This window comes from Danio rerio, chromosome 5 (assembly GCF_052040795.2).
Source record: "Danio rerio strain M-AB ecotype USA chromosome 5, GRCz13ab, whole genome shotgun sequence".
Lineage (NCBI taxonomy): Eukaryota > Metazoa > Chordata > Actinopteri > Cypriniformes > Danionidae > Danio > Danio rerio.
This window is the reverse complement of record NC_141025.1, coordinates 39629585-39646321: the sequence shown is the minus strand read 5'-3', so window position 1 is coordinate 39646321 and position 16737 is coordinate 39629585. Positions and strand designations below refer to the sequence as shown.

The window sequence follows — 16737 nt, the reverse complement described above, 5'->3', positions numbered from 1 at the left end:
ATTTTTGGGTGATCTATCCCTTTAAAAAGAATAAATGAGGAGTGCGGTACAGCCCTCAGATTGCAACTGATGTAGCCAGAAGTACATATGGCTATGTATAGTCAATCTGTGCTTTTGAAAACACTATTGGTTGGGTTCGGGGAAGAAGGAGGGTGGGCCAATCAATCAGTCATTCAGTCAGTTGACAGCAGCCTCTGGTGGATTTACGTGGAAACAGCAGGTGCGAATGGCCCTTGCTGGAGAAATTTGACTATCTCAACTATCTCAAATAGCATACACAGCGGCCTCTGGTGGATTTGCGAAAACAAAAACTGCAAAACAAACATAGCTCCTGGGATGTATATGGTGTTCTCCAGAAATGCATATTGGGGAATGTTTTCAGAATGAGCCTGGGTTGTGATTATATGCACTAGTATGCTGTATAACAAATTAGGTTCAATCTTTGCTGCATTCCCAGTGGTGAGCACTTAATCTCTTTTGAGACCTGTGGTCCCAAGGGCACATTTTGGTAATTTTAATGAAGACAAGAAGTCACTGGCCATGACACTTCAGTCGCCTCTCTCTTGGCAAGCACAGTGAGTGACGTTTCTGCGGATGTGGAGTTTCCGGTTACCCACAAGCAACACGGTTGAATTTCAGATCATATATATATATAGTACACAAAGGAGACAGGAATGCATGCTCCGGTAAACCCACCAACAAGCTTTGCAATCCAGTGACACTTAAGCCCATGTACCATGTACCACTTAATCCTGGTGGCAAGCAACTGGCTAAGAAATGAATCCGTGCCATTTGGCTTATACAGAATGTAAACAAAACAAAAATACAAAACAAACATTTAGCATGATTGTGTCATCATTTTTTTTCTGCACTATATGTGTGGATTATTGAAACATCCTATAAATAATTGTGCTTTTTATGTTCTTTTAGATGTGCAGAATAGAGTCAGTTATTTTATTGTGAGCTGGACCTCATAAATCATTTAAAACCTCACACGCTGGACAGCTCTGTATATGATCTCACCACTTGAGTGTATCTCATAACTCACTGTTCTGAACTTTTGACCTGCTGAGAACAAAATGAAACGCGGGTACGCATTTGTGGGTACGCATTACAAGCAACGTAAAGTTATGAAATAATATCACTTTTCTAAGTAACAAGTAAAGTAACGCATTACATTTAAAAATTAGGTAATATTATTTGAGTTACTTTTTTTTTTAAATTGCAATGCGAGTTATTTTTTAGTTTGCTTAATTCGCTTATCAAAAATCGCTAAATCGCTAAATTAAAATGATCATAGTTATGTTAAATCCCACATGCAATGAGAGAATGTTGAAACAGACAGAAACCAAGATGGCAGAGCCTTATATTTTTGTGATGTGAATGGATCAAGGAAAGGGAAAAGGGTATTGCCTCGATGGACAGTGATTTTACTTTACTAATAAGACAATAAGTACAAAACTAGCAAACACATTGCTTTACACTTTGATTAATCTGTATTTATGGCATATACTGTAGCATAAGAATCATAAGTACATCAGAAGACAAGATTATCCTACATTTTTATTTTTTTATGTTTTTTGGGTTAATCCTGACTGATTTGATAACTTAAAACACATAAATATTGTGTTTTACATATGATTGCCTCAAGGCCTTATGATATCCTTCACACTATGCATTTGAACATATAAAAGCGATGATCAACTCTTTCATTAAATTTTGACTGTTTTAATAAACGAGTCGTTACACCTGTGGTGTTCACGGTCAAAAGTGACCCCCATAGTAAATGAATGGGTATCCAAACTATATTCATCCATCAGACAGAAAACATGCCCCTACATACTACCCCAACTCACTCACTCTCACTCACACATTTCAGACTGACTGTTCAGTCTTTTGCAGGCACAGATCTCTTTCCCATGCCTTCGGTATGTGTCGATCCTGCAACGTGATTACCTATATTACATTACATCATTTTGTAATAAATTTTCAGTGGCTATTTGTATTTTCAGTAATTTTTTGTCTAATTTTATACATTCATGTTGAACACTACTTTGAGACATTGTTTACAACTAAAGAATGTTGATAAAAATTTGTTTTTGTGCTAATTTAAGAGTTAAAACAGACTGGTCAATTTTGACCGGGAACACTGAAGTAAGGAGCAGGAGGTGACAGTAGGCTACACAGCATTGTTAATAGAAGAGCTCCTTTATTTAAAAAAAGAAGGAAAAACCCTGTGCAAGTTTTGAAATAGGTTGAAAGTAACGCAAAAGTAACTGAAAAGTATCGTAACATATTACTTACCATAAAAATAACCTATGTAACGCAACTACTTTTTTGGGCAGTAACTCAATATCATAATACATTACTTTCAAAAGAAACTTTCCCCAACAATGATGGCGTAATATACAAATGTAACCATCTAACCACACACTTTAAAATGTGTGTGCATTTAAAAGAGTGCAGTTTTACTACAAATACCATGGTTAAAATAGTTTGTGTAACATAGTTTTGCTAACTATTGTTGTTTGACTTAATGGTTAATTTTTATAAACTGATTATTGAATTTTTACATTTGAAGACATTTTCACTTAAAGACATTATCAGTGTGTTCCCTAAACTCTTTTCTTCTGGACAGACTATTGTTTCACCATCAGTAAAGGTGGCTTCAGTGTTTACCCCGGTGAGGCAATTTGGACCCAAAGTGTACTGAGATATGGTAAAAGGCACCTCCAGGGCTGTGTTAAGATTTAATTTGTTGTTTTGATAATTCATAAAAAAAGCTGTGAAAATACTGTACATTGGGTATTATTTGGACGAACTTTAGAGGAATGTAAAGTCAAATGCAACGTACTGTACACACAACACTTGTTCTTATTGGGCTCTCTATAGGTCTATGGGACTCTCATAGACATAATGATTTTTATAATGGACAGACTATCCTATCCCCCTACACCTAAACCCAACCCTCACAGAAAACAATCTGCATTTTTACATTTTCAAAATACCTCATTCTTTGTGTTTTATGAGCATGTTTACCCACGGGGACCTCAATTTAGGTTCCCATGGTGACAGAAGTTCCCATGAGTCTGGATGCCTTGAGGTTTAGGTCCCCACCTACACACACGATGAATACATTCTTGTTTTGATGGTTTATGAAGACACATGATGCATTTTGTTCTTCCAAAAAAGGCTTATTATATTGTCTCCCCGTACCCCTAACCCCAACCTTTAAAGGAAACCTATGGCAAATCTTAAATGGGAAAAGACCCATTTATTAATAATTTTTCTATAGTTTACACTTAGCTGATGATTGATTGTAAAGCGTTTTTGGCATGCTGCACCGGGAAAGAGCCCTGAGCCCATCTGATCCTTGAGTCCGGGGCTCCCTCCCATTTGCAGGCCAAGAGGGGAGTTTGAGCTCAGGTAGGTCTGGAGAACTCCCCTGCTTGTTTTGGCAAATGGCAGATTAGGGATTGTTATGAAGATATACTGCTGATTAGGATTTATGGTGCAGATTTGATTTGGTCAATTTACCTATGTCACATGTCAATGGACTGTGGGAGGAAACCAGAGACCCCAAAGAAAACCCACACAAGCATGGGGAGAACATGCGAACTCCGTATAGAAATGTACATGGGCCAGGTAAGGTCTTGAACCAGTGACATTCTTGCTGTGAGGCAACAGTGCTAACCACTGGGCCACAGTGCCACCCTGTCAAGGAAAAGGGGAGGAGTAGGGGTAAAGTCTAGATCAGATACGCAGCAGGCAGGAAGTGAGGCATACACATCAATATAGCAGCATTTTTTTTATAACACTGTATAACAATAATTAATATTTTTACAGTACTGTGACAGTTGGGTTAAGAATTGGGGTGGGGGTAGGCGTTAAAAAAATACAATTTGTTTTGTGTAATTTATTAGACAGCATAAATAATACTCGGTACAACTACAGTTTTTACATTACCGTGACGGTTGGGTTTAGGGTTGGGGCGAGGGTAGACCAGGGCTGTTTCTCAATTCCAAGAACGCAGAGAACGGACTTGTGTTCTTGTGGAGAGCGGTCTTGCCAGGTGTCCTCAGAAGAACGAACTCAGGAGACCGCGAGGGCAGAGAACGCGTCCTGTGAGAAATGGGATTCTGCGTTCTTCCTGATGGTCACGTGACCTTCACGCATTTTAAATGGAAATTATTTAAACATTAAAGCATCCATACAACGATTTATTGTTTTTCTCCTCTTACAAATATATAATTTGCAATAAAAACATTATAAATATACTCTGCACAATATAAATAAAACACATTTTAATACGAATTTCAGCAAACAAACACCCTTAATGTGTTTATTCCTTTATTAAGATGTTCATGGTAATGTTAACTTTCACCATTTCCTTTACGGAAACTCCTGAGGTAAATAAATGATATCTCTGAACTTCTTTAAAACATCTAAATAAAATGCTGCGCTTCCCACCTCCAGTCGCAATGACTTCTTGGACTTCCAGAGTGAGTTCGGTGCTCAAGTCTGCATTGTTGCGTCCTCGATGTCAAGATCACATCCGGGAAGTTTCATGTGTCCTCCGTACTTGCGTTCTTGAGTATTGGAACTGAACTTAGGCAGCTGATGATGACGTTGCACGAGAACACGAGGACGCAAGACCGCTGAAGAACGCATATTGAGAATCAGCCCAGGGCTGCTCAATCCTGCTACTGGAGATCTACCTTCCAGTCAAGTTTAGCTCCAACCCTAATCATACACACCTGAACCAATTAATTAGGACTTAAACAGCACTTCATAAATACAGGCAGGTGTGTTTGATATGGGTTGCAACTGAAATCTGCAGGAAGGTAGATCTCCAGGAACAGGGTTGAGCACCCCCTGGGGTTGATGTTAATAAAATACAATAAATGGAAAATTTAATAAAAAAATATATAAATAATTCTCATTAACTTCCAGCCGCAACCATATTCGATCTAGCAACAACCAGTAGGGGTGGAAGGGGCGATTCTTCAATATGTAGGTGACTAAGGTAAAGCACTCTGATTATTTATAGTGAGTTAGTAATCGTCTGATTGGTGAATCATGCATTAGCTATTGCGGGACCAGCTGTGGTCATTCATAAGCACACTATCATCTCGAAATAAGTTTATAAATAAAGTTCACTTGAATTAAATTGAGTTTAAAATTATGGACAGAAGGCATGTCGTCACATACCACCTCAGCATTGTAATGCTTAGGTCGTACCCATGTTATTATATTGTCCTCGTGAACCACCACACAAACACACGCACACACATACACACCATTCGTTCCCTGACACTGCATTTACCTTGCTCCAGGCACATGCAGAGCAGATCACACTGTCCAGACAGGCACTGGTTATTTATATCCAAGTGCATGGGAGACTTTAACGCTATGGCCCTCAGCGTCCCACTCCCCCCACCGCCGTACACCTGTTAACGTTGCTTATCGTGTCTTCAGACTGAAACACAATTCCCCGAGGCTGAACAACACTATCAATAACCGCTATATGTATTGTTATTAAGCCATAATGATACTCGTTGAAATGCGCAACTGTCAGTGGCAGCAGCAGCGCCAGTTCACGCTTCCAGCGAGTGGAACTTTTACAACTGGCACCTCAAACTGACTCTCCTGTCAGCATGTTTTAGCTCTATTCCTAGCATCTGAGATCACTTGCAGAGTTACTCGACAAGCAACCGACATAATCTGCATCATTGTCGCGTATTAGAGGCATAATGATATTGTCGATAAGTGAATGTGACTTTAAGAGTGCGCGCGAGTGGAGCTGTAACTCGAGCCTGGTGTAGTGACAGCTGTACTGGAGCTGAGCTGAGGAAGACGGAGCCTCACTGCTGACTGCTCCACAATAGCGGCTCTGGCTCTTTCTTCACAACTTTTGCCGTGTTTTTGGCTACCATGGCCGTGGCCGAGAGATTCGGCAGGACGTGTGTAGTTGCTATTGCGCTTCTGGCCACTGTATTACAAGGTATGTTGTGCACTTGTGTGAGTAAATGACTTGACTCTCCGTCTCTATCACACTTGTTAAAGCGTATATTGAAGTATAGAAGTCTTTCATACAGTATCATGCGGGCATATTAACATATGTTTGTAAATCAGAAATATTAACGTTGTGTTTTTTTTACAATAAACCCCAATATCTGGTTAAAAATGGGGTTCACAGTTTTGAGTTGTTTTAAAATGGCTGACGCCTATATTTATGAATTGTTCCAAAGGTATTAACAAGTGCAAATTGGTCAGAATATTATTGTTTTGGTGGATTGTTAATTGTGTGTAGTCCATGTAGTCCATTTTGTTTATTTAAATTAATTTATTTCAACACCAGTTGACCCAAAGGTATAAAAGAAAATTAAAATGTTCAGGACAGAATTCTTTAAAATGCACAAGACTTATTTTTGGATGTTATTTCTGTATTTATATATACTTAATTTGATCTATTTAAATCAATGAACAGTTTCACTTAAATATATCAAACTAATTATAAGTAGCATATCCATACGTTACTATATCTATTCATTCATTCATTCATTTTTTTTGGCTTAGTCCTTTTATTAATCTGGGGTTGCCACAGCGGAATGAACCGCCAACTTATCCAGCACATTTTTACGCAGTGGAAGCCCTTCCAGCCGCAACCCATCACTGGGAAACATCTATTCACATTCATTCACACACATACACTACGGACAATTTAGCCTAACCAATTCGCCTGTACCACATGTTTTTGGACTTGCTGAAGAAACCCATGCGAACGCGGGGAGAACATGCAAACTCCACACAGAAATGCAAACTGACCCAGCCGAGGCTTGAACCAGCGACCTTCTTGCTGTGACCTACTGTGCCACCGCATCACCTATTATTACTATATCTATTTTTTGCATATTTTTAGTCATGTACTATTTTGCATATTTTACAAATGGATGTTTTTTTTTGTCCTGAACCATTCCTAACTGTTAAACCTAAAAAAAAAAAACTTACTCTAGCTAAAGACTGGTGGTTTGCAATCAATGGTAATTATATCTTGAAATATAAAAATACACTACTAAAAGATTTGTGACACCTCTCCAAATCACTGAATCATAGTGCTGTAATCACTTCCATGGCCACAGGTGAATTCAAGCACTGAGGCATGCAGACTGCTTCTACAAACGTTGGGACCCTCTCAGGAGCTCAGTGAATTTAAGTGTGGTATTGTGATAGGTTGCCACCTGTGCAATATTTCCATCCACCAATATCTTCACTACTAAATATTGTATGGTCAACTATGTAAGTGCAAATTTTGATGAAAAGTGGACACAATTGGGAACATCAGCAACTCCGTAAAAAAGTGGTATGCCACGTAAAATCATAGAGCAGTGTAAGTACATGCTGAAGCCAGTGGCGTTCCCCCCGCCTACCCCCACTGAGCGTGATTTCACCACATTTTGCGCTACTCCACAGGCTGAAGAACACAGTGTTCAGTCATCACCAACTTTCTGCAGAATCAATAGACCTCCAAGCTTTGTGTGGCCTTCAGATCAGCTTAATAACACAGCATAGAGAGCTTCACGGAATGGGTTTCCATGGCCGAGCAACTGCTTTCAAGACTTACATCATCAAGCGCAATGCAAAGCATGGAATACTGTGATGTAAAGCATAGCATGCCACCACTGGACTCTAGAGCAGTGAGATGTGTTTTTTGGAGATACCTAATATGCTTCTCTGTCTGGCAATCTAATGGATGACAGTTTGGCAGTTAATGGTTTGGTCTAAATGGTTTGGCAGTTGCCCGGATAACAGTACCTGCCTGACTTCATTATGCCAAATAAAAAGGGGTCTCTTAGTTCAATGAAAAGGAGCTCTTAATGCTTCAGTATACCAAGACATTTTGGACAATTTTGTGCTTTCAACTTTGTAGGAACAGTTTGGTGATGGCCCTTTTTTGTTCCAACATGACTGTTCACCAGTGCACAAAGCAAGATCCATAAATACATGGATCAGCGAGTTTGCTGTAGAAGAACATCACTGGCCAACACAGAGTCCTGACCTCAACTTGATTAAACACCTTTGGGATGAATTAAGGGGACCGCACACCTGATATGCCACTCAGCACCGTGCCCATCTACGACTGTTCATATTTTTGCCGCACCACAGAGTGCCATCTAATTAATTTCATTTTAAATAGTATATAAATGTGTGGGTCCTGTGTGCGTTACTTCCAACTGTCATGTGCTCCTTCTCATCCAAGACCTCACAAATCCTCTTCTAGAAGATTGGTAAAAATTGACAAATACACTCCTAAACCTTGTGGAAAGCCTTCTCAAAAAAGTTTAAGCTGTTATCCTGTAGCTGCAAATGTTGGGCCAACTCCATAATAAACCCTGCAGTTTAAGATCGGAGAGTCATTAAAGTTTATGTGCATGTAAAGACAGATGTCCCAAAACATTTAGCATCACACACTGTAAAAAAAAATTCAGGGTTCCACATAATTCATTCATGTTGACCCAACATAAATTGATTAAGTTAACTTAACACTTTTAACACATTTATTTGGATTGAACATAAAAAATTAAGTTGTCCCAATGAAATCTCAAGAATTAGTTTGTTTCAGCTCATTTTAAGTAAGTAGTTTGAACAAACAAACAAAAAATATATTTTTTTGAGTGTAAATTGTTACAATAATTTACTTTTTTCACATGTGAGCCCGGTGGACTTATAGTTATAAAATCTCTAATCTATCCACAATTTTAAATATTATTTGAATTTGTTTATTAATAATATTTCTATGTGAGTTTTGCAGCTCATTTCTTTTCCTTGATTCTTGTACATTACAGTCACTGGGAATGAAGAGTCACAGTTAATTGCTGATAAGTTTAAGAACTACAGTAAAAATATTCGACCAGCAAGACATGCAGATGAAAAAGTTAAGGTTCAGGTCAAGTTAACTCTCACCAACCTCATCTCCTTGGTAAGTAACCTTCATATTAACAGTGACAAGTTATTGTCAGTTTTAAACATATAAACATATATCTTTGCTAAAATATAACAAATAAAAATGTTCCAGAAAATTGTGTATCATTGATACTTTAATATAAAATATATGTGAGCAAATTATTTTGCTAATATTTATATATTTTTATTGATTTAGTGATTTATTTCATAGACTATTTGCATTCTGACAACTTTCCCTCCTTGAACAGAATGAAAAAGAAGAGACTTTAACTACAAATGTTTGGATTGAGATTGTGAGTATCTTACACAACCTCCCTTTTCTTAAGTTGCATTGTAATAAATGTAGCAACATATATTTTTTATTTTATAGGTTTTGTTATTTTGATGAAAAAAAGCCAAAACATGCATAATAATAAATAAATAAATTAAAAAAAAATCTAAGCTTCGTCCTAGCAATTGATCTCTCTGTTTTCTTTGCAACTTGTTTAAGCGAATAGAGGCTGATCTGAATGCGAGTGTTCAGTCAATTGTAAGGGTGTGTTCACACCTGGCAGGTTTGGTTTAAAAAATGTTGTCTGGGATTGCTCTGCTTATGCTGTTTGTTTAAATGTATTTGAGAACTGCCATTTGAGCCCCGTTGTGCATCAGACAAGTTGTCCACTTTCATTCTCAATTCCATTCTCAATCCACTTCCAAACTGAATTCTGGGGAATTTTGACTGAAAAATGAACGTAGCACACCAAACAAATCTGAAATGAACCAACAGGACATAATGTCCAAAAATGCAACTATATAAACGACTGAATGTTTATATAAATGTTTTTAGAAGCATTTAGTACTTTCATAAAATGTCACAAAAGCAATGCAATAGAAGAAAGAAGGGAAAAATAGTTCTCAAATTTCTTTTTTACAGTTTTCTAAATAATTTGTTTGCATGTCTAAATAACTATTGTAATGTCAGATATTTTACCAACATATGAAGAGCAGGCTTTTTTTTCCTTTTGCTTATTCTTTTTCAATTTTAATCTTCTGAACAGTTTTCTCAACTATTTCTCTACTCATTCAGTCTAATCTAAAAGATTTTAGCCAGTACTTATTTTGTCTGCACCTATTCTCTTATTTGTCCTGCTAATACCTGCTTTTCTTCTTTCACATTCCCGCTCTTTAGCAGTGGCATGATTATCGTCTTGCGTGGAACACATCTGAGTATCATGACATTGAGCAAATTCGTGTGCCATACTACACAGTGTGGCTACCAGACATAGTATTGGAAAACAAGTGAGTTGGCAGTAAAACATTAAATTTGCTGTTATTTTCTCTCTGTTTTACTTACAAAATAACCTCTTTTCAGCATTGATGGCAAGTTTGATGTGGCATACTACGCTAATGTGCTGATTTCATCTGATGGCTCCATGTACTGGCTTCCCCCTGCTATCTATCGCAGCACCTGTGCTATTGAAATCACCTACTTCCCTTTTGACTGGCAGAACTGCACACTGGTCTTCAGGTTGGCACAGATTGATCCATGGAAATAGATGACAAGATTTTGGATCAAATTATTTCGTTGTATTTTTAATTATTTTCATAAACATATACATTTTATATTGTATATCACATTTATGTAACATTTTGTTTTATTCTTTATCTGCAGGTCTCAGACATACAGTGCAAATGAGATTGATATTGTACTGGCAGAAGATGAGAACGGAAAGCCTATTGAGTGGGTGGACATTGATCCTGAGGCTTTCACAGGTGCCATGCATACACATTTTACTATTTATTACACACAGACATAGAAGAAAGAAGGAATTATTACTTTAATCGGCCAGAAAATATTTAATTGACAAAAGGTGATGGGTAAAACCAGGGCTGTATCAATATATTAGTATGGGTTAATACAGTAATCAAGGAGTAATGATACAATCAGTTTTGACAAAGTTACTTCAAAAATGTAATTATTTACATCATTAAAATAATATTACTATATGTCTAAAACGTTATTTAATTTACTTGACTACTACTGAAAATCTATATACATCTCAACAAATAGACAATAAAAGTTAAGTCAAATGTGGGCTTTTAGCTTTATTAAACATCGTAATACTAAACCATTTAAAATGAAACTCCGTATCTTTTTTAATAACATGGTCTCACAGAAAACGGTGAGTGGGCAATCAAGCACCGGCCCGCCCGAAAGCTGACAAACCAACGCTACTCTCCAGATGACCTGGAGTACCAGGAGGTATATTACAACATCATAATCCAGAGGAAACCGCTTTTCTACGTCATCAACATCATCCTGCCCTGCTCTCTCATCTCCTCTCTGGTCGTTCTTGCCTATTTTCTACCTGCAAAAGGTGTGTGTGTGTGCATGTGCAGACATTCTGAGATTATGCTTCGTATGCCTCAAAATAAACAGTTGTTAATTCTGACATCACATGTCAAAGTTTCTGGATGGAAAATCTCTATCAAATGACAAAAGTGAACGACGAATGATATTTAGATATGTTCACGGTGTGCCGCAATTCTATTTGAGTTTTAATCTCAGAGGGTCAGACCATCCATGTCCTCACTAAAATCTTCACACAATTTTTTTCCTCTCCGTTTTGGGCTTCCACCCACACTGTAACTGCCTTTTTAGTCAACAAAATGTATTTTTATAAAAACCTCTAAAGTGTTGTTATTAAGTTACAGTGTGGACTTAGCAAAACATTAACACACTTTTAGTCATGTGACCAATTCAGCCAAAATAGTGGAGGATTTTGAACAGCCGTTTCTTTGTATATTTTCTGTTTGGAAAACCTTGTTAAAGATTCATTGCGTTCTATTATAATGATCTAGGTGCAAAGTCTAAAGAGCAGGACACAAATAGATAGGGTGTCTGAATCCACTTTTGCTATTTTAAGGATGGGAAAACATGGTTTGTGGTCTAACAGGTCTAACATGGTCTAACAGGGTTGTGCTTATTCTCTTAATGAGTTATGCAAAAGAATAATTTTTCTAACGTTTTAATCCTTTAATTTTTTTAATATGTAAAGATATGTGTGTATTGCTGTACATCCTGTGTGTATTAAGAGTTTGAACATTCATAGACACAAAACTAATGCATTCTGCGCTGGACTTTAGGCCAGCTTTTACCTGGTCAACGATGCAGTCTATTTCAGTTCTTCAAAATAGCAACGTGCCAACAACACGCAACACATCACACCAGCACGCCTATGAGTCCACAAAGAAGTGCGAACAGATTTTCTATTTAAACAACGTGGTGCAAAGCGTAAAACTTAGGGTTTTGTTAGTCTGAAAATAGCAAAAAATCGCACAAAACACGTCTTGGACCTTATTGCACCGGGTGTAGGAAAGGGTCCATAGTTTGTACATGCTTCTTTAAAGGACATGGAATTTTTATTCAAATCTTTTGTTTTGACACATCTTCTAATCAATGTTCTCGATCACGTTTGTAACCTTATACTTCTGTGTTGATTGCCACAATGTTTCAAAGAGCCAGAATGTAAATAAACATCTTAATGCATCCACAGTACAGGGACAAAAGAATTTTCAGTTGTTTCTTTTGGGACATTTTTCCTGAACTTGTGTAGACAGCAAGATGCATGCAGCAAGAGACCAAAGTGTACAACATGATTTAGTAAAAGATGCTTTTTAAAGTGTGATGTGACTAAACAGCAGTCCCAAACATCTATTGAGTTTTCCCAGTTCAAGTAAGTAGAAGCTTGGACTGAGAAACTTTACTCCACATGTCACAATTAAGTAGATAAAATTTCTAGTCTCTTTTTCTTAAGGTAGCACTTCCTCTATCTGTGATTTCTGCTTTTGCTCTTCAACATCTCTTTCTATGATACTGTTGTCTCACACTTTCTTACTGTCTCTTCTTCTTAGCTGGCGGGCAGAAGTTGACTGTGTCCATTTCTGTTCTTTTGGCTCAGACTGTGTTTCTCATCCTGATTTCTCAGAAAATACCAGAAACGTCACTGTCTGTGCCTCTTATTGGCAAGTCAGTACCAGTTTTCTCTCTCGACAGTTTCGATTTTTTATCCTTGAATCATCTGATTCACTCCTTTGTTTCTGTGTTTCAGGTATTTAATTTTCGTGATGTCTATGACCACACTCATTGTGACCAACTGCATTATTGTGCTCAACTACTCCCTCCGCAGTCCCAGCACACACAACATGTCCCAGAGCATCAAGCATGTATGTTCTGTCCTTAAAACATTCATAGTTGTAACCCAGGCTCATTATTGATATGCTTCTCTATTTACATTTCTGGAGAGTGCAAAATATGTGCCAGGATGTACATTTTTTTGCAGTTTTTGTTTTTGCTAATCCACTAGAGGCCACTTTTTCTTTTTTTCAGATCTCAGATGTTTTCAAAAGTAATCCAGAAAAGAAAAAGCCCTCATGGGGCCTGATTTTTACCACGTTTTCAGATCATACCCCGTTCTCACCCTGTTATTGACTTGTTTATTTTATTTTTTGCCTTTTGTTTGACCTACTTTGTGGAACCGTTCCTCGCCTGACTCAAACGCCGTCATCACGGTCAACTCCTCTTTGTGACTCTTTAAGTGGCAAGCCATTGAGCTAACTGGTAACACCGGAAAGGCGTCCACACAGAGGTAAGCGGTCAGCTGGTAGCGCGAAAAGAAACAGAAGCCTTCGGCAGTGTCATACTGCCCCATAGCATTCATTTGAAAGACAAAATGCAGCCATGCATAGCTCAGGCTACATAATTCGCAATCTCCAGAAATGTAAACAGGGGTACATTTTCACAAAGTTGAATATTTGCTAGCTATAATTATCATGGATCTGTACCTCTCTTATATCCATTAGATTTTCCTAGAAGTGGTCCCTCGTTATCTTGGCATGGCCCCCTTTGTGGATGAGGGGGACCAGGGTGGGGTGTATGAAATGAGGGAGAGGCGACGGAGTTCATTTGGGCTCATGCAGAGGGCTGAGGAATATGTTCTGAAACAGCCACGCAGTGAGATGATGTTTGATAAACAAAGAGAGAGACATGGACTCATGCGCACAATTGGTGAGAAATTCAGCCTTAACTTGTGTGTTCAAATATTGTTGCGTAGAAGTAGGGCCTACTGAGAACAAAATTTGCGTGCATTAGGTCAGTTTTTGGAATAACTGTATAGAATTTGAGAGGGGAAGCATTTTCAGTGTAAAAACACTATTTATTTTTATTTATTTTTTGTCCAGTACAAACACCACAAACATTCTAAAATAAAAGCTAGAGGCATAATTCAGCCTAAAACTAAAATTGTCAACATTTACTAATCTTTTATTTGTTCCGAACTAGTTTGAGTTTTTGTTTTGTTTTTTTGAACATGAAAAAAGACATTTTGAAGAATGTTGGAAACTGGTAACTGTTGAACACAGAGTAAGGAGAACAAAATACTAAGTTAATGGTTGCAGGTTTTCAACATTCTTCAAAATATCTTGCGTTCAACAAACAAACAAAAAAAAACTTAAAGTGGTGCATACATGATGACAGAAGTTACATTTTTTTGGTGTAGTATCCCTTTTGAAACATGTTTCTGAAATAATTCAATGAAAGTTACAGCTTTATGCTTAAAAAGAAAAATATTGTCAAATATATAAGTTAATATAAATTTTTATTCAAAACTTAATTAAAAAGGTAAACATTTTATTGGACCCATATGTTTTTTTTTTGTGTAGTAAGAAGACATGCACTTTAATAAAACATATCCAGGTATCCAGAACTTTAAAGATAAGCTCATAAAGGGATTATAAAACAAATTCACATGAGTGGTTACATTTTTCACTATGACTTTGTGTTGTTCTCTACAGTATTTATCAATAGTATCTGGATGCAGCCTTTATGATGCAAGCTGAGATTGCATCACTCAGTGAAGCAGTGTCAGACACAATGCACTCAAATGGAGCAAGTGATGTCACTGTGATGGGTACGGTTAGGGGTGGGGTTAGGTGAGCCCAATAAAAAGCATTGGATACAGCCCAGATTGCACTGCACCAGGTCTGCATCCAGACCCCTCTCGTATACATGTGTGTTGACATGTAAATATCAATCTTTTCTCGCCTGTCCCTTTAAAAGCACCCTTTCGATACAGATTGTAATGTGTTTGCATATGTCTCCCTCTAGTGGATGAAATTGATGTGAGCAGTACCGCAAACCTCTACAAGAGTCTGGCAAAGACGGCCCCAGAAATAAAAGAGTGTGTGGATGCCTGTAACTTCATTGCTGAATCCACCAAGCAGCAGAATGACACTGGATCTGTAAGTGTGTGTCTCTGTGTTAATGTCAACATTCATGAACAATAGAGTATACTTGCTCCATCTTGTTGCTCCTTTTTATCACAGGAGATGGAGAGCTGGGTGCTGATTGGTAAGATGATTGACAAGGTTTGTTTTTGGGCGGCCATCTCTCTTTTCTCTATTGGCACCATTGCTATCTTCCTCATGGGTCACTACAACCAAGCACCTGAGTACCCATTTGCTTGGGAGAACAAAAAGTATGTGCCTGAGTAGTGCTCTGAAAACTGGACAGATTTTTAAGTAAGTCAGTCAGTAAGTTTTATAGCTTGGGTTAGAGTACAGCAAGCTGCACATGATGTGAACAATATCATCTGACTTGATATATGATTTTGTCTTATATTTAATATTAGGGTCTATGGGTGTTGCATGTCTAAACTTTTTTGTACTAATTATTATTTATACTACTGGGGTTTTTACAGAAATGTACATTTTTTTTCAAACATTACAAAAACATTATTTTCAAACATTCATTCGTTCATTTTCTTTTCGGCTTAGTCTCTTTAATAATCTGGGGTCGCCACAGCAAAATTAACCGCCAACTTATCCAGTGGTACAGATGTGAAATAGTTGTCCGTTTCAAATGGTACTAATTTATTTACGCAGCGGATGCCCTTCCAGCTGCATCCATCTCTGGGAAACATCCGTACACACTCATTCACACACATACACTATTTTCAAACATGAGAAAATATACTAAGGAATTCACCTTATTTCATACAAAATAGTGACCTTTCAGTTTGCTGTGGCTGCATTTTATAATCCCCCAGCAAGTTTTACCATCTCTTTTTGCAGTGTGCTATTAAACCAGTGTGTTATGTCAGCCACTTTTGATTTATAAAATACAGTAGTATTTAGCATTAGTATTAAAGAGATGCATACTGATTTTTGTTTGTTCTATGTATTTATTTATTGTACTTCAATTTTACACATGCAGTGTTCATCCAATTTATTATTAACTAATACTTTTGTGGCCTATTTGCAGTAAATAAATAGATTTTCTTAATTCACACTGTCTTAAGATATGCACTGCAAAACTTAAAACCAGAAATTGTAAGAACATGTTTAAAACGTGCATTAGGCAATGTGCTGTTCTGCCTTTTCTATATGTACCAGAAACAAAGGATGAAATAAATCAAGTATTTAAAGTAAAAATTTGTCTCGTTCATTTTTGAGCTTGGAAAACCTTTAAAAAATGGTACAGATGTAAAATAGTTGTCCGTTTCAAATTGTGCTAATATATTTAGCATGCGTACTTTAGGGGTATACAAAGTATAAGAAGTACAGTATCTGTTGAAAGGATCTGGACATTTTTTTAGATGCATGTGTAAACTTTTTTGTACCAATTACTATTTACACTACTGGGGTTTTTACAGAAATGTACATTCTTGCATATGCTTGTGCAAAAAAAAAAAAAAAAAAACTTTATTATGGACACTTTTTTAAACTTTTCTTTAT

The 16737-nt window shown here is 37.2% G+C and overlaps 1 protein-coding gene across 1 annotated transcript; it reads left to right on the top strand.

The window, feature by feature from the left end:
• Window positions 1–5833: 5833 nt before the first annotated feature.
• chrne (cholinergic receptor, nicotinic, epsilon) lies at window positions 5834–16434 on the top strand. Its single transcript, NM_001327883.1, is given in 12 exon segments — window positions 5834–6004; window positions 8847–8980; window positions 9213–9257; window positions 10133–10242; window positions 10316–10471; window positions 10616–10716; window positions 11121–11321; window positions 12859–12973; window positions 13056–13170; window positions 13807–14011; window positions 15110–15243; window positions 15328–16434. Coding segments are annotated over 12 exon segments (1554 nt in total). The 5' UTR covers window positions 5834–5934; the 3' UTR covers window positions 15496–16434.
• Window positions 16435–16737: the final 303 nt, after the last annotated feature.